Consider the following 23,409-nt stretch of genomic DNA (forward strand, 5'->3'; position numbering starts at 1 on the left):
AAAAGGCACTGGAGGTGAAGCAACGGTTGCTGAAGGACGCAGGGAGGAAGGAGCGGTAACAGGACTTTTCTGGCAGGAGGCCGCAAACGTGGTCAGGCCAGCACAAGAATCTGGGAAAATGCGTCGGGTCGCAGTGGAACGTCGTGGGTCCGCCAACCAGCCACAACACGGCCCCGGATTTATCACGTGTTGTTGCTCGGGCCTGGCCCATTCCGGGGGCTGCCATTCGCTGGGCACACCACCGGACTAATGTTGTTCCGTTCAGAGATATAATATATTGATTTTGTTCCGAACTGGCCCTTTCAACAACGTCCTCTCCCAGATACGCCCGTACACACAGCCCTGAATCGTTTAGAGCACATTTCTTTCCATCTGAAATCGCCATCTAGCCTCATTTGCGGCCACAATGGACAAAATCATATTGAAAAATCTAAGATTCGACCTTGCCGTGGGCTTCGATGCCTGGCGACGGTTCGGCAAGCCCCAGCCCACCTTGATCACGCTCGAGATACAGCCAGAAGTGAACTTCGAGGCTGCTGCTGCTCAAGACAATGTCAATCTCAGCATGGATTATGGCGCCTTATACAAGAAGATCTCTGGCGGTTTGCAAGGAGGAGAAGTTTTCCCGACAGTCCACGCTCTAATTTCTCGACTGCACACCGTGGTGTACAATTTTACAAAACTTGATATCGACATTCTGTTTCCCAAGGCCCTCCTGCAGGTGAATGGCGGAGTATTATACCAGTTCCAAGTGGATAACTCAGGTCCTGGAGTGGCCATCTCCACCTTGAGTGTGACTGTCAAGCAAATCGCCTGCAACTGCATCGTTGGGGTCAATCCGCACGAACGACTATACCATCAATCATTATTCATTGACGTTACCGTGCCTCTCATGACCGCTGCTCTTGGCTCCGAGCCACCCGAGGAGCCATACACGGTAGCATTGCACGACATGGTTCGAGAAATAGTCGAGGTAAGTGACAGCGCCCTGCCCGCTTTGGCCAACACCGATGATGACGTGGCGGACAAAACAGAAAGTCGACGGTTCAGCGTACCATACTCTTGAAGCACTGGCCACCGCTGTGGCTCAAATTGTGACAATCAACTATGGCCACAAGGCTGTCAAGATTCGTATTGAGAAGCCCAGCGCCATCGCTACGATCGAGGCCGCTGCCGTGGAAATCACTCGTACCAAAACTTTCTTCGAGAACAAGGATTTCTGGAAAGTCAAGCGCCCTTAATCGTGGGCTCAACCCTCGGTCAAGTCGACTATGCTCACCCGTGGAGGGCGTCTTGACGACTTCCGCTGGCTAACCGGGCCATCAACGCTGTCCTCTTCCCTCCAGGTCCCTGGGAGACTTGAACGAGGGACTGGATGGGCATGTCTGGTCGAGGGGCTTGTCTCTAACCCTCTGGTGAGGTCGGGTGGGATGACAGCCGAGGCTTTTGTTACCTGGCTGGAAGCAATCTCCGCGCAGACTGGCTTCTGCTGTGTCGCAGTTATATAAGGAGCAAAGAAGCTCTCAATAGTCCGTTTCGACCTGGCAGGACTGGTGGGCATGGGTGGACGTTCTCTGATGCTGCTTGTCGGTTCAGGTGCCATCAACGTAGCGCCTCGCTTCGTTTGCCCTCTACTCCTGCGCTGTATCACGGTGTGCGAGATATCATCAGGTCCTCCGATCGCGTCTTCAATGCACGGAGCTCCAATCTTGCGGACTGCCCTTGGCACTGGTGACGACGACACAAGGATTGGCTCTTCTAGGGAGGGTTGTTCCAGCGCCACTGGCTTTGGGCCTGGCGATGGAATAATCGAGTCGGAGTCGGTAGCCACCACAGGGTTTGAGCATTTCGACACCTTTCCTACAGCATCCAGGACATGCTGGCTTTTGCTGGGTTTGAAAAAATCTTGCATGGTTGGCGGCCTTGCTTTCGAGGGTTGAGTGGACTGGAGTTGGGGCGTAGCAGTGGACAGCCGGTGAACACTAGTGTGTGCTCTGCGTGTAGGGGATGGCAGCGCTGAGGCCTTATCTGCTGAGATATCTTTGTCGCCAGACACTTTTGACCCAACGACGTAATTCAGGAGCGCACCAGCCTCCTTGACACCGGTATCTTTATTTTTTCGAACCTCCTTCTGCTTTCGAGTCTTGCGAGTGGCGAATTTCTTTGGGTCGGCTTCTCTTTCCGCCTGGATTTGCCGCCATCTGTCCGTATGCTCGCGGGCGCCGATATCAACAATAGTCTCGGCAATCCACATCTTCTCTGGGGCAGTGGGCAGCCATGGATGAGCCTTCGGCCTCTTCGAAGGACTGGACGCGGCGTTAATATCATCACCGACGTTGCTACCTTTGTCGGCCTCATCATTCTCATTTGCAGCAAGACTCTCTAGGTCTTCATGGTTGTCCTCTTCTGCATCGAGATCGATACCCACGATTTCAGCCGGGATCACGGTCACTCGCAATTCCGGGATACCGTCGCTGACAAAGTCCTTTCGGCGTTCTGTGATCTGCTCGACCGAGCGAATATGGGACGTGGCGGCACCGCGCCGTAATCCATTGGCGAGCAAGGCCGGTGCAATGACTCGAATCAATTTCCATGCCCCTGGTTTGTAGAGCCAGTCAAAGGTTTCTCCGACGTAGCTCCTCAGTGCCTGGATATCGATGACAGACTCCCACTCTTTGAGCCATTTCATCTCCAGAATTGGTAGTTGATCCTCAGGCGTGACTGCGGGATTCAAGTAATAGCCCAAGATCTCTCGATTTGGAAATGACTCAGGAATTCTCAAAGTTTTGCGTCTCATTTTGAAGTACCCACTCTCGTTGGTCTGAAGTTCGAATTCAAGTCGTTCCCTCCACTCCTGAAGACCAGCTTCATCGGTTTGGCGCACCAGATCCACGAGGTCACTCCCAAAGCCAGCCCTGGCTATCTCACAGGCCAGTGTCGACCCGATGCCGGTCACGCCGGCTTCGTCGTAATCGCCACCGCTCAAAAGAGCAACCAGGATCATGCCATCAGGGTCCAGCCCTGATAGACGCTTGATTCGCGGGAGGTCGAACACGTTCACATGGGTTGGAGATTTGTTGTGCTTAGAAGCTTCGTATGACCAATCTCTCAAGGTCAGGGCTGAGCCAAACATGATTGCATCGACATCTTGACTCATAACGGCGTCGACAACGCCTTTCCTCTGCAACATAGCACATTCCGCCTCGGCCTCACCTGGTGCGGTGTGGTAAGGAAAGCGGAAGGCTTGGACGAGCCGTTTTGACAGCTCGTTCGATACACAAGAACCATATCTCGAAACGGTCTTTCCTCGCTTGGTGAGGGGTTTGTTCTTGCCATCGTAGACAAAAACGGGATCAATGGGCAAGGCGAGCAATTTCACAAGGCGGTAAAATAGGGTTCTCAAAGCAGGGTTCTTCCCACCCTGGCCGGCCTGGGTCTGGAAGTTCCATATTGCCGCGTCAATAGCGATTCGAAGGGGGCGCTGTGAGAGCTCGAGATGGTCTATGGCGAGCTTTGCTAACGCGACCCGCTCACCCTTGCCGATTTCTTTAAAAATGCTGGCGGAAGTCAGTATTCGGTCTCCCTTCTGGAGCAGTACGACGGGAATCCTACCCTGGGATTCCCATTTCTGCATTTGCTCATTCTGTCTCAATGGGATGAGATAGACATTACGTGCGTGTCACCATCTTCTTTCTGACCTGACTGTTAACATTCACCCAGCCGAGTTTGTTTGTTGACATGGGTGAACCTTAGCCCGGCAAAACATCGGGGGAGGAGCGATCGCTAGTATGGCACATCAATGAAACTTATTCGTAGGCCAAGGACTACGCTCGGGGGTGAGGAAGGAGTTATTCTAGTAATGTGCCTGTGTCATTTTTGACCTTTTAAGAGATACGATACCTGGATGTTATGGGATTCCCAGGTGCTGAGTATCTCTGGATGGTGCGAATAGGTGGGAACGAATCTGACGCTGACTAAAGCAGCAGATGCTCTCCCATTGGCTTGATCACAACGTTCCTCCCCAGTTCGCATCCCCGGCCAACAAAAGCACCCAGCCCTGCAATGCTTCCCCTTCTCGCCGCGACCCTACAAGTCTTGACAGCCGTGGCGGGTGGAGGGGACGGTGGTAGTCTGCAACAAGAGCCATGACGACGACAGTCGCCTCCGCCATTCGACCCAGCCTGCGCGATCGACAACAATCTGGTTCACCACACACTCCCAGTCGCTACATATCCTCTGTCCAATCCTCTCCCGGTTCCTCGTTTCTCCGTCCTGAGGAAGATCCCATCATCATTGAGCTTGACCCTCGTGGGCTCAACGCAGGCTTTCAGGGCGAAAGCGGCCCACACTGCACCTTCTCCTTTACACCACAGAACTCTCGAAGAATTGGCGATTACCAGGCATATCTACCGGGCTACAAGAGAAGGAGAGCAGATTTACAAGCTCGCAGTAGAGAGTATGAGTTATGGAGAAGCGATTTGAGCGATGTCGATTTGGGGCTGCTGGAAGATAAGCTAGAACGCGCCGTGCGCGAAGCATACAACAAACATTTGCTTGTTGACGCTGGTGCTGCCCGGCTAATACTTGTGCTGCCATCGCTTGTCCCTCATCCCGTACTATCCACGATTCTCACGCTCTTTTTTGAGCGATGGAAGTATTCCTCGATTACCCTCCTTCCTGCGCCGGCCATGACAATCGCTGCTGCTGGGTTACGTTCAGGCTTGGTCATTGATCTTGGATGGGAAGAGACGGTCATCACCGCAATCTACGAATATCGAGAAGTCCAGGTCCGTCGAAGTACGCGTGCCATGAAGGCACTGACATTGAAGATTGGCCAACTGTTGGACGCTGTCAGAGAGAAGCAAGATGTGCAAGTCCGCGACTCATTACTGCTGGATTTCGACTTTGTGGAGGAGTTCATCGATCGTGCTGGTGCGTGTCATGCGATGGTTATGGACGTAGATGAAGATCTAGCAGCAAGAACGGCGACACTACAAGTCCAGCAGCAATCAACCTCCAGTCCAAGAGATGAAAATGGCGCAAAGCTTGTAATTGACTGGCCCACAGAGACCTCATATCGGTCCATAGCCGTTCCCCGAGAGGCACTCCACCTCGCATGTATCGAAGCCATAGTGGGGACCAAAGATGAGACATCAAGTGACGACCATGAACAGTCCGTCAGCCAACTTCTGTACAGAACACTCCTCTCTTTGTCCTCCGACGTCCGTGGTGTTTGCATACCAAGGATCGTCTTCTCTGGTCGTGCTACCTCCGTGGCCGGCTTGTCCCAATGTATCCTTGACACAACCAATGCCATCATCTCTCAACACGGCTGGACTGCGGTCAGAGGAAAGCACCTTCCCACCACACGAAGCGGGCTCGGAGAACTTGCACAGGGCAAAGCAGCACCTGCGGATGCTCGGCACGACCTCCATCCTCCAGGGATGGACGATTTTGTCGAAGAGCGCCTCTACAAGCAAAAGGCGAAGGATACACAGCCGGCCGTTCCTGTTGTTTTTCGACAGGTCGAGTCTCTCGGACCATGGACTGGGGCGAGTCTCATTGCAAGCTTGAAAGCAAAGTCTTTCGTTGAGGTAGATCGAGAGAAGTTCCTTTCCCACGGACTCGCAGGGGCGCATCGGGACTTCGAATCAAACCTTGCTTCTCAGCGTCTAGGTCCAGCGAGAGGCAGTGAGAGGACCAGTTGGACTTTAGCAGGATGGGGCTGAAATGAGACCACGAGGCACAGATTCTGGACGTAGCAGGAGTGTAGGTGATTGACTTTCAAAGTATTGACCACATTTAGTAAGCATCCGCACAACGCTGGCCTGCAGTATTTTCCTGTGCGTGAAGATGTTAAGCGAATCAATCAAGACATGGCTCTACCTACCCGTCTATTCTAGACCAGCCATGTTCTTTTCGGCGCAAATCCAACAAGTCCCGGGATAGGAGTTTGGCATGGCGTGCTTGTGTGGAGGCAGATCGCTGCGCAAAGTCAACACTCTTTCGGAAACGGAACTGGCCATTGGCAAATTGAAATCCTCTTGTAAGTGGAAGGTATTTGTACTCACTCAATGTACCTGAGGGCAGGTTGTTTGAACTTGGAAGTTTGGTTGGAAGCAGTGGCAGGTCATCGCTATCGTCTTCCTCTGTGATACATGACTGAAGATCTTCTTGTGTCCCGGCGTCTGGGAGGGCGTCATCAAGGACGGGCATTGACACTGTTTGTATCGAGATCGGGTCCGCCTCGACTGCGGCGTTCTTGTTTGGGAATTTCCGCATTGGAGAGCTTGGACATTCTCTTGCCTCGAAGTTTGACATTTGACATGTTGTTCCTGGCTTTGTCTCTCAAGAGGATGAACGAGCTCCGCTTGTACTTTCTGCCGACTCTAGACTGGCAAGCCAACTTCCCTTCTTGTTCTTCCGGTCCCCGCATATTGGTCTTCTGCACTTTGAGACTTTCTGCCTGCATCTTAATCGCGGCACGAATTTTCTCAACGTACTCTGCAATTTCGGGTGCGATGTTGTCCTTATCCTGGTTGGAATGCTCTAAGCTGTTCTCACCTATCTCTGGAGCGGGATCGGATGAAGTGGAGGGAGCAGTGAGATCCACCTCGCCTGCTTCTTCTTGAATGGTCTGCATCGGGGAGATCTGCTTGCATACTGAGCCCGATAGCCAAATGGGAGATGGATAGTCCGCAGAATGGAGAACGGGATGGAGGGCCTCGACGGTCGCCCAATGAGGTGATGGTGGTATTGGGCCATCCATAGTCAGTAAGAAATGGTTGCGAGTGTCTAAGGCAAGTTCAAGTTCTGTCCGAACAATCGTGTCTGCTATTTAATCGCAGGGGAAAACTCAGCAGGACTTATCTTTTGTGCCCGGGACATTTATAGCATCACACCATATCTTTGGGCGAACAAAGAGGACCATTGTTGTAAGCAATGCAAAACCGTACGAGGGAGCACCTCGCCATTGAGCACTGGTGAGGCTCATTGTGTAGTATAAGGGCATAAAGAAATGGGTTAGAGCGGGCGCCGATACATGACTCGATGAGTCGACACACCTGGCTTCACCACTCGGGTTGCCACATTGATATGCGGCATGGTGCTGGTTGCCACAGCTATAACTCTTCTCCAAGGAACTCCCAGTGTCAAGTAGTCTCACTAATCCGAGGAGGAGAAATAGAGAGGAAGAACAGAGTAATAAAGCAGACTCCTGATAGTATTGGTACAAATGTACTTGGTAATCTGTGATCCCCCGTATACAACGCTTGGCAGCCGTTGAAGCATGGGCGGAGCATTCAACCTTCTGGCGCATAAATTCAGCTGCACAGCAAAATTCATTTTTGCACAGGCGACAAACAGTCACGGCACTAAACTTGGAGTCAAAGCAAACCACGTCGTGAAGACACTTACCAAGCCTATTGTTATGTAGTGGGTAGATTCCTTCCACGGCCACTCCGTACAGCTCGCTTCCGCGTTGATAATTAGGTTTGGAGATGGGAGGCTTAGGAGGCTTAGGAGGCTCTCCTAGCCCCCCATCAGCTCGGGACGGGAAGCGCCACAAAGTGTCTAGACGAGCCTCAAGCGAGACCAGACACATCGGCTGGCCTGAAAGAGGTTGGCTCTCCGGTCTATCGACGCTCGCAGAATTTGGCGTCTTCTGGCAGCCGTCTCTTCAGCCGGCCACCAAAAGCCTTCAACTCCCTTCTGGTGCCTTTTCGCCCTCAGCTGAGACACCACAGCTCGTTTTCGGCGAGGCGCCAACGTGTGGCGGAACAACTGCATGAATCTGGACTTGTCTGTCAACTTTCCCATGGTAGGTGGACCCCTTTTAGCCTTCCTTCAAAAGATGGATGTTCTGCACTCCAGCTTTCCTACTCTCGTTGTCCCTGTGAGCTCAATCGCTACACCGAGTCAACACGATGGAGGAAGGGAAGCAATCTACGAGTGTTCTTGTGGCATCGACAGAGATTCCTGGGTCTTTGCATTCCCAGGGACCTTCGAACCAGGAAAAGCCCACGCAAACCGTACCTGCAGAGGCATGGCCCAAGCAACCGGTACCGTTGGTGCCTAGCAGCAAAAGCCAATTGCTCATGTGGGTATACGACGCAGTGCTGCTCACCGTTCCGCTCATTCTCATCGCCAAAATCGGCCTGGTTATCGGCGCATGGAAGCTGGATCGGTCGCATCGTGGGAGCGACATCGACCTTGTCAGCTCACTCACTATTTTCCTGATCGAGTTCAACGGTCAGATGACCACCGCTTTCACCATCATCTTCGTCACAGTCATGTCAACCCTCGTGCGGCGATACGCTTTGTGGAAAGCGCAGAGGGGAGCGCGAGTGGCGGACCTCGAGCAACTGCAAGGGAGCATTAGTCTTCCAAGCACAATCAAACTGATCTGGTCTCTGCGTGCCTTCACAACGACCAGTGTCGCTCTCGTGGCGATCTGGTCGTTCTACTACCTGGGCAGTCAGGCCAGCAAGCTGGAATTTCGACGGGCCGATTCTGGCTCATATCACAACATGCAGGCTGCCACTGCCGGCCCAAATTACCTGTCCGGCTTTAGCTCCTCCTATACAGGCTCGTTCCCAGTCGAAACCTTGAACGCTGATCTCATTGCGGCCGAAGGCTTTGCAAATCCGGAGTATCAGGCAGTTGCGTCGAACCTATGGGGTACCGACTCGATTGGGTCCGCATTGCTCCCTGATCTCAACGCTGTCCTCGATCAGGGCTGGTTTGTCAACAATGTCGGATGGGTGCCTCCCCATCCTGGTCACCATGGCTGGGTCAAAGTTGGACATCAATCGCAGCTCCACAACTACGACGACTACTCGTCACTCGTCGGAAGTCCCATCTACTTCATGCTGTTAAGTGATGGAGGGGGCGCATCGATGATCCAAGTCAATAGCTTCCTGGGTACCTACACTCTCCACAACAGCTACCTTTCCGTCAATTGTGGGCGACCTGTATTCCTGTCTTACGACTCTTTTCCCAAAGGGACATATATGAACCAATCTATTAGTTTCAACATGACCCAGGTCCGAGCCGACGCCCCCCGAGATGTTCACGGACACCCTCTCCGTGAATTCAACCTCTCAACCCGTTGGATTCCAGACAACGACCAAAGCATCCTCACATACGGCAGCTCAACACAAACATGTAACATCACCTCTGTCAATGTCGACATGCAAGTCTCCTGTGGGCCGTCAGGCTGTCATCCAGACAAAATGCGATACGCCAACCATACTTCTCGCCACAACGCAACCTCGTTCAGCACACCCTTTGATGACGACGCATTTTCTGCTCGGTTCTTCAGCGCTCTTCTCCTCGCTCGCGGGCCACAACTCAACGTCTCGACGCCTACGGATATTGGGGCCAGTCTAACTGTGAGCCTTCAAAACTGGCTAGGCGAACACGGGAGCGGTGACGGCTACGACGTATTCCTGACGATGACTAGAAGAGGCCTTTCAATGCCGCTCACCTTGTACTTTAACAGCTACTACATGCTGTCGCAGCGCGACGCCAGTTCCGGACCAACCTTTAGCGCCGACGACACGGCTTTCCGGCTCCTCACTGTCCATGGCGCGTTCTATGACCCTCATTATGCCATCTTCTGGGGATGGATCGCTGTCGATTTCGTGTCGTGCATCATCCTCTTGATTGCTGCGGCGGTCGCATGCTGGCTGCGCACCCAAACCCTAGCCCCCGACATCTTCGGCTATGTGTCGAGTCTGACGAGAGACAACCCGCACATCCACCTACCTGACAACGGGACAACGCTGAGTGGCCTAGAAAGAGCGCGGCTGTTGAGAAACGTCACGGTCAAAATCGGCGACGTGAGTTCTCCGGACGATGAAACGGGCAGAGTCGGCCTGGCTCAGGTGCACAACACCAGCAGAGCTCCGGTGGCCAATTTGAAGCCGACTGTTGCATATGTTTGATGAAAGCCAAGCTGAGAGCTGGTGCTATCTTGCCACGCATGCAGCCACGTAAACACTAATGATAATATACTCTACGAATGTTCCTTTGCCGGCATTTGCCTTCTCTCTCAGAACCCCCAAATCTAATTTTAATCCTTTGTGGCATCAAGTCCTGTTTAACACGATGCGTACCTAAAATGAAAGACTGAATGTATGGCTTACCTGAGTTCTTCAAGCAGCTTGCTCCGATACTGGGACCATGATCTATCCGAAACCAAACAGCGTTTACGCTAAACTGGGTACGCCTCAATCGTTCCATTACAGATTAAAAACGTAGAGCGAGAACTACGCGTTGCATCCTTTATATCCCTTTGTCCGCGCCCGCGCCCTAGCAGATCCGATGTATGACATCCAGACCCTACCAACAAAGCCATCTAAGTATCAAAGCGACAACAAATGAATCTTGTACAGCTGAGCTGCAAGCCATGCCCGCCTGTGTCTCAGATCCCCCCAGACATCCTCCACAGCTACAGCCTACATGGTCCTCCAGCGATGCCATCGCTGGAAGTACAAATATCTATCTCAGATGCCTGAGAAGGAAGTTCGGAGTTGTTGTCTGTCCTCCTCCATCATCATCATCATCACCATCATCACCACCACCGCCGCCACAAACCTGATCGTCTCTGTTCTCATCTTGTGGGAAGTCTTTGTTACAATTCTCTGGCAGACAAACTCCCTACACGAAAAAACGGAAAAGTCAGCTTGGGCCCATCCGCGCCACCATCCATCCCATCCATTTCATCGATCCTGCAGCGAGCTCAACGTCGACATCCTAAACCCTCACACACCAAGGAATAACGACCCCAGCTATTGTCGCTGCCCACTATCTGCCTGCAACGACCCCAGTCATTGTCGCTGCCCACTGTCTGCCTGCAACGTCGCGTCGCGTCGCGTCGGCACGGTTCTTTTCCCTGCATGTCACTCTAGCCACGATGGTCGAGGACATCCGCTACGTCACCAAGGGCCTCTTGGTCTTTGTGCTCGCAGCCTGGATCGCGCGGCAACTGGTCCCCGAGTGCTCTGTCTTCGAAGAACCATTCCAATATCAGGTCTGTCGGCGGAACCCGTGGCGAGAGTGTCTGGAAGGATCTGGCTTCAACTGCTTTGAACATTCGATCCAGATTCCGGAACTGAATGCAGATTTGGTCGTCTTGGTTCTCGCGGGGTTGTGGCTTTTGTAGAGGCCAGAAAGGGCTTATGATGCCTACTCTACCTGCCTCTGGTACTGGAAGAGTGGGAATCTCAAGGGTGGGTGAATGAAAAGTGGAGGAGTGGAGCATCTCAGACTGTTCAGTGGAGGGTATAAGGCTGGAAAGGGAAACCTGAGGATCGTGGCTGGCCGCGAAAAAGATATCGAACCGGGAAGGGGAAGGAAAATGAGCGCAATATTCAATCGATGCGAATGAGATACTGGTTGGTGGGCACCGAGCGAGGAGAAATGAGACCAGATTGCAAGATGGTGAAAGGACATCAAGTAGACCCTCAGAAGATCGCTAGGACTGGATCTGTATCACGACAAATCAAATCAAATTGTTACTTTTGGCCTGTATCATCCTGATGGAGTGAGTGAGATTGGCATCCATCAGACTCAGCCTTGCGTGGAATCACCTTGTTCCCTCTTCCTCTCGCACCTAGGTGGCACCAAGCCAGATCCGTCACGTGCATTTGATCTGGCAAGGGCCAAAAAGTGCAAAAAACTTATTGAACCAAGCTGACCTCCTAGCAATTTCCCCGTTCTTAGGGTCTTCTAGAAGCAGGTTGGAACCAAGTGAAAACCCCGCTGTATAACACACCAATCTTGTTTGGCCAACGGTGTTTTACCCCAAGAGGAAATCACACGCTCTTCTACCTCGCAAGACCGGGGTTGTACCCAGGATTTCTTTCGGGAGGGCTCGAATTTTTTTTTTGGTTTGCTTAGAGAGAGTGGTTAACGCACCACCGTCCAAACACCTAGACCATCGAGGCCTGGGTTTGCTTCAGTGGATTGTTGGGAGGAATCTTGTGACAATAATATATCAACTAGTAATTTGCGTGAAGTGTTGACCGTATTGCAGTGAATGTGGCCGCCAAGGCTGTGGTGGTGGTGTGCAGTGACTGTGGGTGAGGCAGAAAAGCAGACGAACACACAAGGCTGAGCATTGGTGCCACTGCAAGCTACCTACCTACCTGACATGGTATATTATGGAGGTGAGGCGAGGCTGGATTGCACAAGTCCTGTCCATCTTCCGTCTTCAGGAGCTTATCCCCAGATATGCAAGGGCTTACAGTGAGTGGTCCGTACCCAATTGGGATCAGTCGAGCAGGCGGTTATGACCGGGATGGCAGCAGGGCATGGGCGTGGGGTTGCCATTCTATAGCGTAATATTCCGTACTCCCTGTAGCACTGTAGTACTACCTGGGTAGCCAAAGGCAAGTTGTCATAGAGCCGGGTAGAAGGTAGAACAAGCCCTCCAACTTGATGTTGAGCTTGAAGAAGCCTCCTAAGCCACCCGTCTTGGCAGCTTGGCACGAAGTCAGTAAAGCTTCTGCGCGCGGAGCTCATGGGCCGTACCGCTTTCGAACCCTCGGCCACCTCCCATTCACAGTTCTGTTCGATCCTGCAAGTTGTCATTGTCATTGTCATTGTCATTGTCATTGTCATTGTCGTCGTCGTCGTCGTCCTCCCATCCCCCTCTAGACCAGGAGCTGAATCCGGCCACACTCGACAGGACCGCTGTTCGATCTTCCTGCCTTTCCTGCGCTCGGCCATGGGATCTTGATCTTTTTCCTCCCCGGTTCGCCCGATCGTGGGGCCCCGCATCTCAGGCACTTGCCAACCTCCTCCACAAGAAGAGAAGCGAACGCCAACCACGGCGCTGATGCTCACCGCTTACGCCCATGGAGGTTGTTGCTTGACGATCCGGGTCAGGCTCTGGGCCCATCTTCCCCAACAACTTCCGTGGCTCGGCTTTCCTACGGATACTTAAGCACCCGTAGCGAGCTTCAACCTCCCCGCAAAGCACCATCTCTTTTTGATCGAAAGACTCCCCTACGATGGCCCCGGAAGGAGGGGTTGTCGTAAATTCTCGGAAACAGGATGAGATCATGAGATGGGTCTGCTGCTAAGCTCTCATCTACCCCAATCCTATCCGATTGTGGCCTGCCCGGTGCTTTATGTCCGAGAGGCTGCCACAATACACGGATTGCTCTGACCCGAAGTCTGCGACTGGGAAGCAGCATATAAAGACAGAGAGAGCTGCTTTGCTTTCTCCCTCATATTCTCCCTCACGACGGATCCCGCACTGAAGGTCTGCAAAATGTTCCTCACTCTTGGATTCTTGGTTCTGAGCCTCGTTGCTTTACCATGTACTGCCTTCCTTCGGACAGCTCCAAACGTGTCTTCTAGCGACTACTCATTCACGGTCAGTCGATGACGTCTCAACCCATATCGGCATCTCTCTCGACGACACAGCTGACTGGATGACTAGCAATTCGGCGCCGTCGCCAATGTGAAAAATGTAGTCGCATACAATGGGACCGGTATCAAGAGCTACTGGTGGGCAAACTTCTTCCAAGGCACCAATGGCCATTCCTATTGCGTCGTCATCACCAGCGCCAATTCAGGCCCGAATGACACCGTCTCTTCGCTGTCTGTAACGGACCTCAACACCGGCTACCACTTTGGTACCTCCGTCATTGAACCTGGACAGCTCTCTACCACCAAGTTCGAGGGCAAATCTAGTGTCCTACATGTTGGTTCGACTGCCGCGGACGAGTTCTCCCAGACCTACGCCGTCAGTACTCTGCCCGAATTCAAGTTTGATCTGCAGTGGGTACCCAAGGGTCCTATACTATACCAGGGCGGTTCGGGTTTCTTCGAATTCGGAGCTGATCTTGCATACACCTTCGATGTCGTCGAGGCATTGCCGTCGGGAACCCTGGTGGTGAATGGCACCAACGTGACAGTCGTCCCCGAGAACTCGACCACTTGGCTTGACTACCAGTGGGGGCCAGGGTACGCTATCGGCGGCTGGCATGACTGGGTCATCCTGCTGGAGAATGGTGTTCGGATGCAGGTGACTGTGACCGCGCCGAACGCTGCGTATAAGCAAGCCAGCTTTACCACTATGGTGTACCCCGATGGTCATCAAGAACTCTGGCCAGTCAAGAATGACACCCAGCCCAGGAACCCGTGGGTGTCTAGCCTGTCTAACATCACATACTACAGCGACTATGTGATCGACATCCCGCTGAAAAACACCATTCTCTACTCCCACCTGCCAGTCAAAGGCGGCGAAACCGGTCCATCCAATGGTTCGACGACGGCAAACACCATCGCCGACACCTTCACTTGGATCAATGGCACTTTTGACGGGTTGCCAATTAAAGGGTATGGGATCATGGAATTGCGTGAGAACGCAGGCTGTACATCATTTGGTGCATGCTAGCTTCACGATTCACTCACGACCATCTCACGATCCATGACTTGATTGTGATGATCTCTCCCGGCAAGGACGGATATAGTACATAGTACATAGTAGTTAGTAAATAGTTGGGCGCCTCCTTAAGCCTGCAAAAACCAAAAAGTGCAAGTACAAGTGCAAGAGTTGAATGATGTCCTCTCTTCTCCTAGCTTCCCTTCCCTAGTAAGCGGTTGATTCTGAGATGCCTTGCGGTCATGCACCTAGCTATCCGTTCTGTAACTCCGCGTCTAATCTCCGACCTGCATTGGCCGGTAGGTGGCCCGGGGGTTGCATTTCTCCCCGGATTTCTTTGGGGAAAGGAGCTGTACGCAGTACTTCAGGGCAGGGACAGGTTAGGTCGTCGCCATTTGCGAGTTCGATTTCGAATTCGGAGTAATCCGTACTCATGACCTATGTAGGTACCTATATGCATGGGGAGCAGACGGAAAGCAAGCCTTCGGGATCAGACTCGGAACGAATCAAGAACCGATCCGGGCTCTGTACTCCGTACTCATCACTGACCGGGGGTGAGGCTTCGCTTTTCAACTTTACCGTAAGGGTCCTATAGGTACCTGACACATAATACCTAGTACCTAGAGCAGGACAAGACACGCCAGTAAATGGGAACCATTGCAGACTAGCCAGCATTGATCAGAGCTTAAGCCGTCGAATAACTACCTAATTGGGGTATTCGGTTATTGGTCCTTACGACGGGCACCTAACGGGTACTGCTACTCATGCTCTGAAGAGTACTCCGTAGCCGTGTAAAGTAGTGCCGAGTCAGTATAAACACCTTGCTGAAGCTACACGTAGGTATGTAAATCCGTACCTAGGTACCTTAAGTACCTTAACTGCGGGCGCCACACAGCTAGCTCGTACAAACCGAACGAACACAAAGCGGCGTCACCATGTCGCCGTAAAGAGAAGCTTTTCTGCTGAGTAAAGTTCATGTGACCAATGCAGTTAGGTAAGTTGTACCTTGGCAGTACGGTGCCTCTGCGCCGACTTCGCTCTGCTCCAATTAGCCACCATCGACCGGACCGAGGTTGTGCTCCCTCCTTCGTCGATACACGAAACGAAGGCAGCGAGGCCGGGAAGAGTGCGATACCCGCTTCGAACAGTTCATTAGTTGACTGCAAGTGGGCAGAGGCATATTCGCCCCTACGGCGCAGACAGATCGGTACAACCGCGAGCACCGTCTTTGCTTACAGAAATGAAGCTCCGGACTTCGCCGCTTTTGGGAGGCGGATATCAATTCCAATGTCGTCAATGGACTGGACAAGGCTCGAGGCGATTGACCAGCAACCGAGGCTTTGTGGGAGGAAGGGGAATAGGAAGAGGAACTTCCGCACTTGAAGCTTGCAGGCCTGTCGCGGATTGGAACACTCGCCCGGCCAGCCTATTACTAGAATCTCGACGAACGGTGTCAAGATCGGGACCCGGAAAATGCAAGAACCAGTGGCGCCCAGCGCGCATGGCCTCAACATCGACATCAACATCGACATCGACCTCGTCTCTGCCGCAGGTGCTCGTCAACGACATGGCGAACCAGGAGGTGATTGTGGATTTCAACACCGGCACGGCGCTGCGGTACCCGTCATTCTGGCTGCGCGACCACTGCCCCTGCAGCGAGTGCCAGCACCCGAGCACGCACCAGCGGCAGCTCGACACGTTCACCATCGACCCAGAAATCAAGGTGTCTAGCGTGCGGTCGACGCCATCCGGCCTTGAAGTGGTGTGGCCGAACAGCAGCAGCAGGGATTCCAGCAGTCACGAGAACGCCAACGCCAACGCCAATACCAGCACGAACACGAACAAAACACACACGAGCGTCTACCCGTGGGAATGGCTGGAGACGCACCCGCCCTTCGTCCAAGCGAGCAAGAAGACGCCGGCGACAGCCGCCGCCGTGCAGCGGGCATGGACGCACGTTGCGCCCTCGGCGGCACCGACCAACTTGCCACGAGTGGCTTACAGCGCCATCGTGGACGGCCCAGACACGGACGGACTGAAGAGGTTTCTGCAGCACATCCATACGTACGGGCTGTGCTTTGTGCCCGGGACGCCAGCCAACCCGGCAGCGACGCAGACGCTGGTCGAGCGCATCGCACACATCCGCGCCACGCACTACGGCGGCTTCTGGGACTTCACGAGCGAGGCGAACCCGATCGACACGGCGTACACAAACGACCCGCTACCGCCACACACCGACACCACCTACTTCACCGACCCGGCCGGGCTGCAGCTGTTCCACCTGCTGTCGCACACGTCGTTGCAGGACCCCAGCCGGGCCGGCCAGGGCGGCGAATCGACCTTTGTGGACGGCTTCGCCGCCGCCGCCCACCTGTACCACCATTTCCCGGACCACTACCGCGCCCTGGCCACCTACCCGATCACCTCGGCCGCACTGGGCTCGCCCGCCGGCGCCTTTCTCAACACCAACGCCGCCCTGCAGGGCTACCCGGTCTTGAACCACAGCTCGCCGTCTGCCAGCCGAGTGGCGGCCCCGTCTCCCGCCACACTGGTGCAGATCCGATGGAACAATCTCGACCGTCTGGCCCCGGCCACGCCCACGTTCCCCAACCACACCGCCCTGAAGGCCTGGTACGCCGCCGCGCGTGAATGGGCTCGCATCCTCGAGAGCCCTGAATTCCTGCTCACCGTCAAGCTGCAGCCCGGCGAGCCCGTCATCTTCGACAACTGGCGCGTCCTGCACGGCCGTTTGGCCTTCGAGGGCAAGAGGAGGGTGTGCGGTGCCTATACCGCCATGGATGACTTTAGTGCCAAATGCCGCAGTTTAGCTATTGAAGTATAGACATCTGTTTCTCCTCCTTTTTCCTCGAATCTATTTCCTATCTCTCTTTAAAGTGCTGGGTCAGTTCCCATTCCTCCCTCTCTTAAGAGTGCTGGGTCAGTCCCCATTCCTCCCTCTCTTCAAAGTGCTGGGTAAATCCCTATTCTCCACTCTCTTTAAAGTGCTGGGTTGGGTCAATCAATCCCCATTTCCCCAAGCCTTCGTTTCGTTTCGTTCGACCTCTAGTCCTCTAAGACAGCTTTACGTCTAGATTACATCGAAGTCTAGATATATTTTTATTTCTTCCCCCCTTTTTTCCCGAATATTTTCTTCTATATCTCTCTTACTGGGTTATCTCTTTAAAGTGCTGGGTTGGGTCAATCAACCCCCATTTCCCAGGTCTTCATTTTCCTCCCGTTCGACCTCTAGTCTTCCACGAGACAGCTTCGGGCCCAGATCGCATCGTGTCTCAGCCCGTCCGGCAGTAATATACCTTATGTGACGTACATTGCCAATCCATGCCATGGCGTGTTTCGTTTCGTGTGAGCTGGGGGCGGGGGAGGGGCGGGGGGGAATGCCATTGGAAGGGAATACATCGAGGAGTGGTGGCAGAGATAGGTACCTTATGGAGGTACCGAGTACATACAACGTCATCTTTGGCGAGCGACACGCACGTTTCCCCAGAGAGGGAGAGGTTTGGTTATAAAACGCAGAGAAGAGAAGATGGTGCTGTAGTCGTGTGTCTTGTGTCTCAGATGGCCATGTCTAAATCACTGGAGAGCAAAACTGCAGACACACAATAGATGACTTGGCAGAGAGCGTCAAACTTGAATCCTAATTAGTAGTACTAGTATTATAGAAAGCAATGGAGCCTAATTACCTTAGTAGTACTGTAGAAAGCAATGGAGCCCGATTAGTAGTACTGTAGAAAGTAATGGAGCGTGTGGCGCAATGGAGCGTGTGGCGAGAGATAAAAGACAAAGCCAGACTACATACAAGAAAGAGACACTTGTGAACAAACCATTTGTGTCAAATCATGGACTTTTCTTTGTGAGTCTCGTTGTTGGTGCTAGTGTATGAGCTACGTACTAGCAAAATGCCTCCTCCAACTCAGCACGTATCCAGGCGATGCTGGCAGCCCCGGCCCCAAGCTTATCCATAGCAATCAGTATGGGTGTTGCATTGATGGTCGATTGGTCTGCCTCATTGTCTTGTTCTCATGCTCACACACACACACAGCAATTGCAATTCTGTCCCCTGCAGCAAATGATATCTTGTTCCCAACAGCAGATGAATCGCTGACCTGATATCAGGCCTGAGATCGACTTCAAGACTAGCTATGCATGTATGATAGCGTCTAGTTTGGTGGCCTGTAGACATCAATCCACAGGATCCGGTCTGGAGAAATGATGGCATGCTCAGAAGGCGAAGAGCTGTGCCCATTCGGCCTCACGCTTGAATCCCATGTACATGTCCCAGACGGTGCATTTCAAGCCCTGGCTCTTATCCAACTGCGCTCTCGCTCTTGCAATTCGATCGATCGTATTGTGGTGGAATTTGACAGACTTCTCGAAGCCGGCACGCATCTTAAGGACCTGTTCAAGCTCTTCTATCAAAGGAGCCTCGACCGAAGGGGCAAGGTTATGGATGTTGCGCTGGGATTCGAAGTAGTCATAGTAGTCTTGGATGACATCGTTGAAAAGTCGGACTTGGTTGCGAAGTCGGTCAAGCCGGCCGAGATGGATATTGAGTCGAGCTTCGAGTCCTGCTCGGTCTCCTGGGAGGTCGTCGAACGGCTGTGTCTGGGTGGTCTCCGACGATTCACTCTTGGAGCTGTTGTTGCTGTGAGTGGAGCCGACCTTTTTCAGCGTCGACACGATGCTCTTGAGACCGGGGAGCGAATCGGCGCCATCTTGCTCGTTGTTTCCCTTGGAAGACATGGTTGACTTGTTGGCCTGTTCACTTTCCGAGTTGTTGCTGCTGAATCTCTTACGCACTCTGTTTCTCAGAGATCGTGCCTTGATGGATTCTCGTCGACCTTCCCAGTCAAAGTCGAAGTCGTTTGGGTCTTCCTCGTCGGCCGGTGCGGAGAGAGGCTGGGATGAGACACGCCCTAGTAGAGGCTTGGGCTCTGCAGTTGTGTCTAGATTGTCCTGCTGTCCTGCAATGTTGGTGGTTGAATTCACAGGTGAGATTGTGGTGACTTGGTCGTCAAATCGCACTACAGGAGGATTGAGAGGAGACTTCGATTTCGACGCAGGTTCAGGAGTGTTGGAGGCCGAATCTTCGAGCTCGAGTGTCTTGGAGGAATCTGCCTCTGAAGGCTGAACGACAGATGATAGCTCTTCCTCCTAAGTAGAGATCACAGTCGACAGAGTTTCTTCTTCGGGGACAGCAGAGTAAGGTAGAGGATCTGGGAGTGTGAGACGCTCTTGCTCTTGAGTAGGCAATTCAGTGAGGACAGCTGTGGGTTCTTTGAAAGGCACCGCTGTGCTGGTTGAAGATTCACCGTCTGCACAATCAAGGTCTGAAGGTGGAAAGAGAGCCGACTCGTCATGCTGCAAACTTGAAGTGAAGTGAAGAGCCAGTGTAGGCGGTGAACAGGAGGGTGCGGCGAGAAAGAGAGCACGTGCCTGTTCATCAATAGTGTTCAGTTCAGGACTCTTTTGTAGTCTTCTTCGTCGGAAAGAGACACCGCCTCGTTTTCGCGACCTCACTCCGGCTTGTCTCTCCTCCTTGTTTGCTCGTGGCCACACTCTGAAGGCGAACAATCGTTGACATCTGCCGCAGCAAACAACTCCTGCCTTGGACGCCATGTCGAGTAAGAGTACAAGCAGGCTTTATGATATACAGGCACCAGAATATGGTCCCCGCAAAGAATTCCAAGATCCAAGATGAAGTAACAAAGGTTCGAGAATGAGATCCGCACTGTTATTCAAATCATTTCCTGTGTTGTCCGTGGGTACGGGCAGAATCTCCCTCCATATCTCAGGAAGGCAAGACGCCGTCCGCACAATGGACAAAGGACACGAGGCGCTTTCGCTCCAGGTGACCACTTGATATCGAAAGAACGTCTTCTTCCACCTTAGGTTTGATAGGCTAAAGCGGGCAGATGTCCAGATGTCTAGGTAAGGCCACTTTGCTCCCTGCCTGTGATCCTGCCGATGTAAGTCCCTGCAACCATTAGTTGAATTTCCAGCATATATCATAAGTTTTGACTTACATCCTGAAGTTGGAGAAGTTGGATGAAACTTCGACCGGCAGCAAAGTCTTCTGACAATACAATCGATCCAGCACTGACTCCAGAGAACAAAGAAGACCCATTTCCAACTCCAGACACCTCGAAGAACCCAGTCCCAACTCAAGGCACTAACGGACGCCCTCCTTTCATGGGAAGATGCGTATGAAAAATGAGGAGTAGTTTTAAACCTCCTATCTGGAAAGTCCATCTGCCGACGCCCGAGCAGAAATCTTCCATTGTTTCAAGGCCAGCCTTTCAATAATACTCTCCGCGGTCGAATGGAAGAGCAGACACACTCAGCCAAGGCTTCTCGAATACATTTCAAGCATTCTGGATGTGTGTCGAATTTCCCAGCCTTTTTGCTGAAGGAGGCTCAAGCTACCAGTCACCCACATACGATAACCAGCACCGTCAGCATCAAACTCGTACTTATGGCGCCCGGCATGTATGAGAGCACCAACGATGTGGGACAATTGGAGTCCTTGTTGAGTGGGGATCACAATGGTTTTCTCGGCATCATCGGAATATAGGGACGCGAGCTCCAAGATGAGAAGGGTTCCTTTGAACCACCGACCCTGATATCGGAGTCTGAAGAGGCATACAGGGCTGACAACGAGATCTCAGGTGACAGCGAGGGTCCCAGGAGTAATGGTAAGGTCGGCGACGGCGAGGTTGTGCGAGCCTAACTCACCTTAGGCTCCTCAGGGGTGAGTTCAAAACAACTTCCCGTGTCTTGGCATATCCAGCTTAGCCGCAGTGCAGTGGTCGAAAGCTGCGCGGCTACCATTGAATCTCTGCCGTCAATCTGCATGGCCACGTCCTTCTTCAGAGGCCATCCATCAGCATCACCAGAGGACCGCCATGCATCTGCACATATCTCGCCGGGAGAGAGGGAAGATCCCCTTATCAGACCTTGTTGCTGCCACGAGTGCTTGACCACGCCCACGACCATGGATTCAGTTCCCCACCTAATAGCTCCGGCTGCCCTGGTGTGAACCTCCCTTTGTTGAACACGGAGATCCTCACTCAGACTCGAAGAGCGACTTCAGAGGCGACAATGGGCAGGGACATAGCTCCAACCCCATACAATGGCCCACACGTTTTCATCAACAGTACCGCTGATAAGTTAAACAAAAGTCGCGATGAGATCTTCACCATATCTTCCCATGTGTCAAAGACACATCGCAAATGGGTGAAGGATGAAAGGCTGAAGCGTCTGAATGCTTCTGCGGGCAAGGCTGTGGCACAAAGGAATATAGTTGCTGCAGCTCCAACGCCCCAGACAGTCGGACCCCGGCCAATTGCGTCCCTGTACCATCCTGCTGTATCAACATCAACCGATGCTAGTCGACGGCAATGGCCACTATCCCAAGAACAGGCGTGGCCGCCCCTTCCGGGTGCGCGTTCCGATGCTAACTCAAGTAGCGAGATTGTCCGATACTCCAGGGCCTTGCTGAGTGGCGAGAGAAGCCAAGAAAATGCTGACCAAGAACGAACGAGAGCGTGGGAAGAGTATCGTTATTGGGCGCTTGAACAGCCCTCTTTGACCCTTTGGAAGGGCAATTCTGACCCCTTTCAAAGCGCCGCTGTTGGATTAGTGGCTCGAGATTACGAGATCATTCGCCAGGCCCAGCGGTTTCCAGTTTTTGCAGCTTGGCCGGACAAAGCAAGCGCCGTCTTCAGGGCACCAATAGCAGATACAGCAAACTCCCATATTGAACTTCAACAAGCCATGAAAGATGAAGGTGAGATCCACGCAATTCTCGCTTCAGGTTACCATGTGACCGCCGGCTCTTCAGGGCCAAACTCCGAAGTGTATCTCGGCCGCGAGCTGGCGCACAAGACTCGAGCAGTGGCACTTCTGCGACAGAAGCTCCTGGACCACGGGTTCTCCGATAGCGTTGCGACTTTAATCCGTCTGCTTATCTCTCTAGACTTTGAGGCAGGTGACTTTACAGCTTCTCTGGTCCATTTGCGTGGCCTCTGGTCTATGTCTTCGTCCCTCCCCGACAGATTGCTCGACACGCAAGAGCTTATCATCGTCAGCGATGTCTGGGTTGGCCTATCATTATTGAAGAAACCAGAAATCCCCCCTTCACGCTATGACCCTGGCAGTCGCCCATTGCAGACGTTCGATGCGGCCCTTCGACTACTGGAGGAGAGCGAGGCGACCCGTTTCAACTGCTACGAGGCCGAGACCAGTTACCGCTCGGATACTGTGCTCAGTACAGAAAGCTTTAGCTTGCTGGATGCTGCCAACGAAGTTGTGAATACCAAAGCCATCATGGATCAGGTCAACGAAGCCACTATACAACAAGACGTGGTCTGGTGGATGCACAGACGGGCTACGGCTGTTTCAGGTTTACTAATCTCCGGATATGTTGATGCGATCAGGTCCAGTGGCTCTGCAATATGTTCAGACAATTTGAACGTCAGGAAGGAGTTGGATGCTGCCGCATGTTTGTGTGGAATTTTGTTTATGAATTTTAGGTTCATGGACTCCCCCAACAACTATAACTTTAGCAAGACATTTCAGATGATCGAGCCGATCTTACGAAGAGTTTCGCAAGATTCCGGGGAAGGCGTCCAACAGGAACAAGACGACGTTTTCCTGTGGTTACTGTTCATGTGCGCCATGGGCAGTGATGTCTATGCAGCAAGAGGAGACATCCCCTACTCTGTTTGGCCTGCCCGAGAGTTCCGCCGTGTGTGTGCGCGACGAAAAGTCACAGATGAAGCTTCCATTATAACCCTCTTCCGCCAATTTGAATACTATCCTCAGATGGACGACTTTGTCAAGGAGCTTCTGTCGGATACAGTCGAGTTGCTGGATATGCCTATCATGCCATGGTCGAAGTGGTGCGAAATTCTTGACCATTACGTCCCTTGAATGAAGCAGCCCGACACAGCTCGAGATATCTATCTATCATTGGTCTTACAGAGGTG

The 23,409-nt window shown here is 52.8% G+C and overlaps 9 protein-coding genes across 9 annotated transcripts; 6 read left to right on the forward strand and 3 right to left on the reverse strand.

The window, feature by feature from the left end:
• Window positions 1-406: 406 nt before the first annotated feature.
• A1O3_03670 (uncharacterized protein) lies at window positions 407-1,241 on the forward strand (the record flags this gene model as incomplete). Its single annotated transcript, XM_007733806.1, has 2 exons — window positions 407-973; window positions 1,035-1,241. The coding sequence occupies 2 exons, from the start codon at window positions 407-409 to the stop codon at window positions 1,239-1,241; spliced, it is 774 nt and encodes a 257-aa protein (XP_007731996.1).
• Window positions 1,242-1,249: 8 nt separating this feature from the next.
• On the reverse strand, window positions 1,250-3,634 carry A1O3_03671 (uncharacterized protein; the record flags this gene model as incomplete). The annotated part of the gene is made up of 1 exon (XM_007733807.1): window positions 1,250-3,634. One exon carries the CDS (start codon window positions 3,632-3,634, stop codon window positions 1,250-1,252), a length of 2,385 nt encoding a protein of 794 aa, XP_007731997.1.
• Window positions 3,635-4,145: 511 nt separating this feature from the next.
• A1O3_03672 (uncharacterized protein) lies at window positions 4,146-5,729 on the forward strand (the record flags this gene model as incomplete). Its single annotated transcript, XM_007733808.1, has 1 exon — window positions 4,146-5,729. One exon carries the CDS (start codon window positions 4,146-4,148, stop codon window positions 5,727-5,729), a length of 1,584 nt encoding a protein of 527 aa, XP_007731998.1.
• A 473-nt stretch (window positions 5,730-6,202) lies between these two features.
• A1O3_03673 (uncharacterized protein) lies at window positions 6,203-6,643 on the reverse strand (the record flags this gene model as incomplete). Its single annotated transcript, XM_007733809.1, has 1 exon — window positions 6,203-6,643. The coding sequence occupies one exon, from the start codon at window positions 6,641-6,643 to the stop codon at window positions 6,203-6,205; it is 441 nt and encodes a 146-aa protein (XP_007731999.1).
• Window positions 6,644-7,925: 1,282 nt separating this feature from the next.
• On the forward strand, window positions 7,926-9,947 carry A1O3_03674 (uncharacterized protein; the record flags this gene model as incomplete). The annotated part of the gene is made up of 1 exon (XM_007733810.1): window positions 7,926-9,947. One exon carries the CDS (start codon window positions 7,926-7,928, stop codon window positions 9,945-9,947), a length of 2,022 nt encoding a protein of 673 aa, XP_007732000.1.
• A 3,335-nt stretch (window positions 9,948-13,282) lies between these two features.
• A1O3_03675 (uncharacterized protein) lies at window positions 13,283-14,413 on the forward strand (the record flags this gene model as incomplete). The annotated part of the gene is made up of 2 exons (XM_007733811.1): window positions 13,283-13,387; window positions 13,454-14,413. The coding sequence occupies 2 exons, from the start codon at window positions 13,283-13,285 to the stop codon at window positions 14,411-14,413; spliced, it is 1,065 nt and encodes a 354-aa protein (XP_007732001.1).
• Window positions 14,414-15,968: 1,555 nt separating this feature from the next.
• A1O3_03676 (trimethyllysine dioxygenase) lies at window positions 15,969-17,243 on the forward strand (the record flags this gene model as incomplete). The annotated part of the gene is made up of 1 exon (XM_007733812.1): window positions 15,969-17,243. One exon carries the CDS (start codon window positions 15,969-15,971, stop codon window positions 17,241-17,243), a length of 1,275 nt encoding a protein of 424 aa, XP_007732002.1.
• A 1,397-nt stretch (window positions 17,244-18,640) lies between these two features.
• A1O3_03677 (uncharacterized protein) lies at window positions 18,641-19,779 on the reverse strand (the record flags this gene model as incomplete). Its single annotated transcript, XM_007733813.1, has 2 exons — window positions 18,641-19,573; window positions 19,732-19,779. 2 exons carry the CDS (start codon window positions 19,777-19,779, stop codon window positions 18,641-18,643), a joined length of 981 nt encoding a protein of 326 aa, XP_007732003.1.
• A 2,040-nt stretch (window positions 19,780-21,819) lies between these two features.
• Window positions 21,820-23,353, forward strand: A1O3_03678 (uncharacterized protein; the record flags this gene model as incomplete). The annotated part of the gene is made up of 2 exons (XM_007733814.1): window positions 21,820-21,860; window positions 21,910-23,353. The coding sequence occupies 2 exons, from the start codon at window positions 21,820-21,822 to the stop codon at window positions 23,351-23,353; spliced, it is 1,485 nt and encodes a 494-aa protein (XP_007732004.1).
• Window positions 23,354-23,409: the final 56 nt, after the last annotated feature.

This window comes from Capronia epimyces, assembly GCF_000585565.1.
Source record: "Capronia epimyces CBS 606.96 chromosome Unknown aczIQ-supercont1.3, whole genome shotgun sequence".
Classification (NCBI taxonomy): Eukaryota; Fungi; Ascomycota; class Eurotiomycetes; order Chaetothyriales; family Herpotrichiellaceae; genus Capronia; species Capronia epimyces.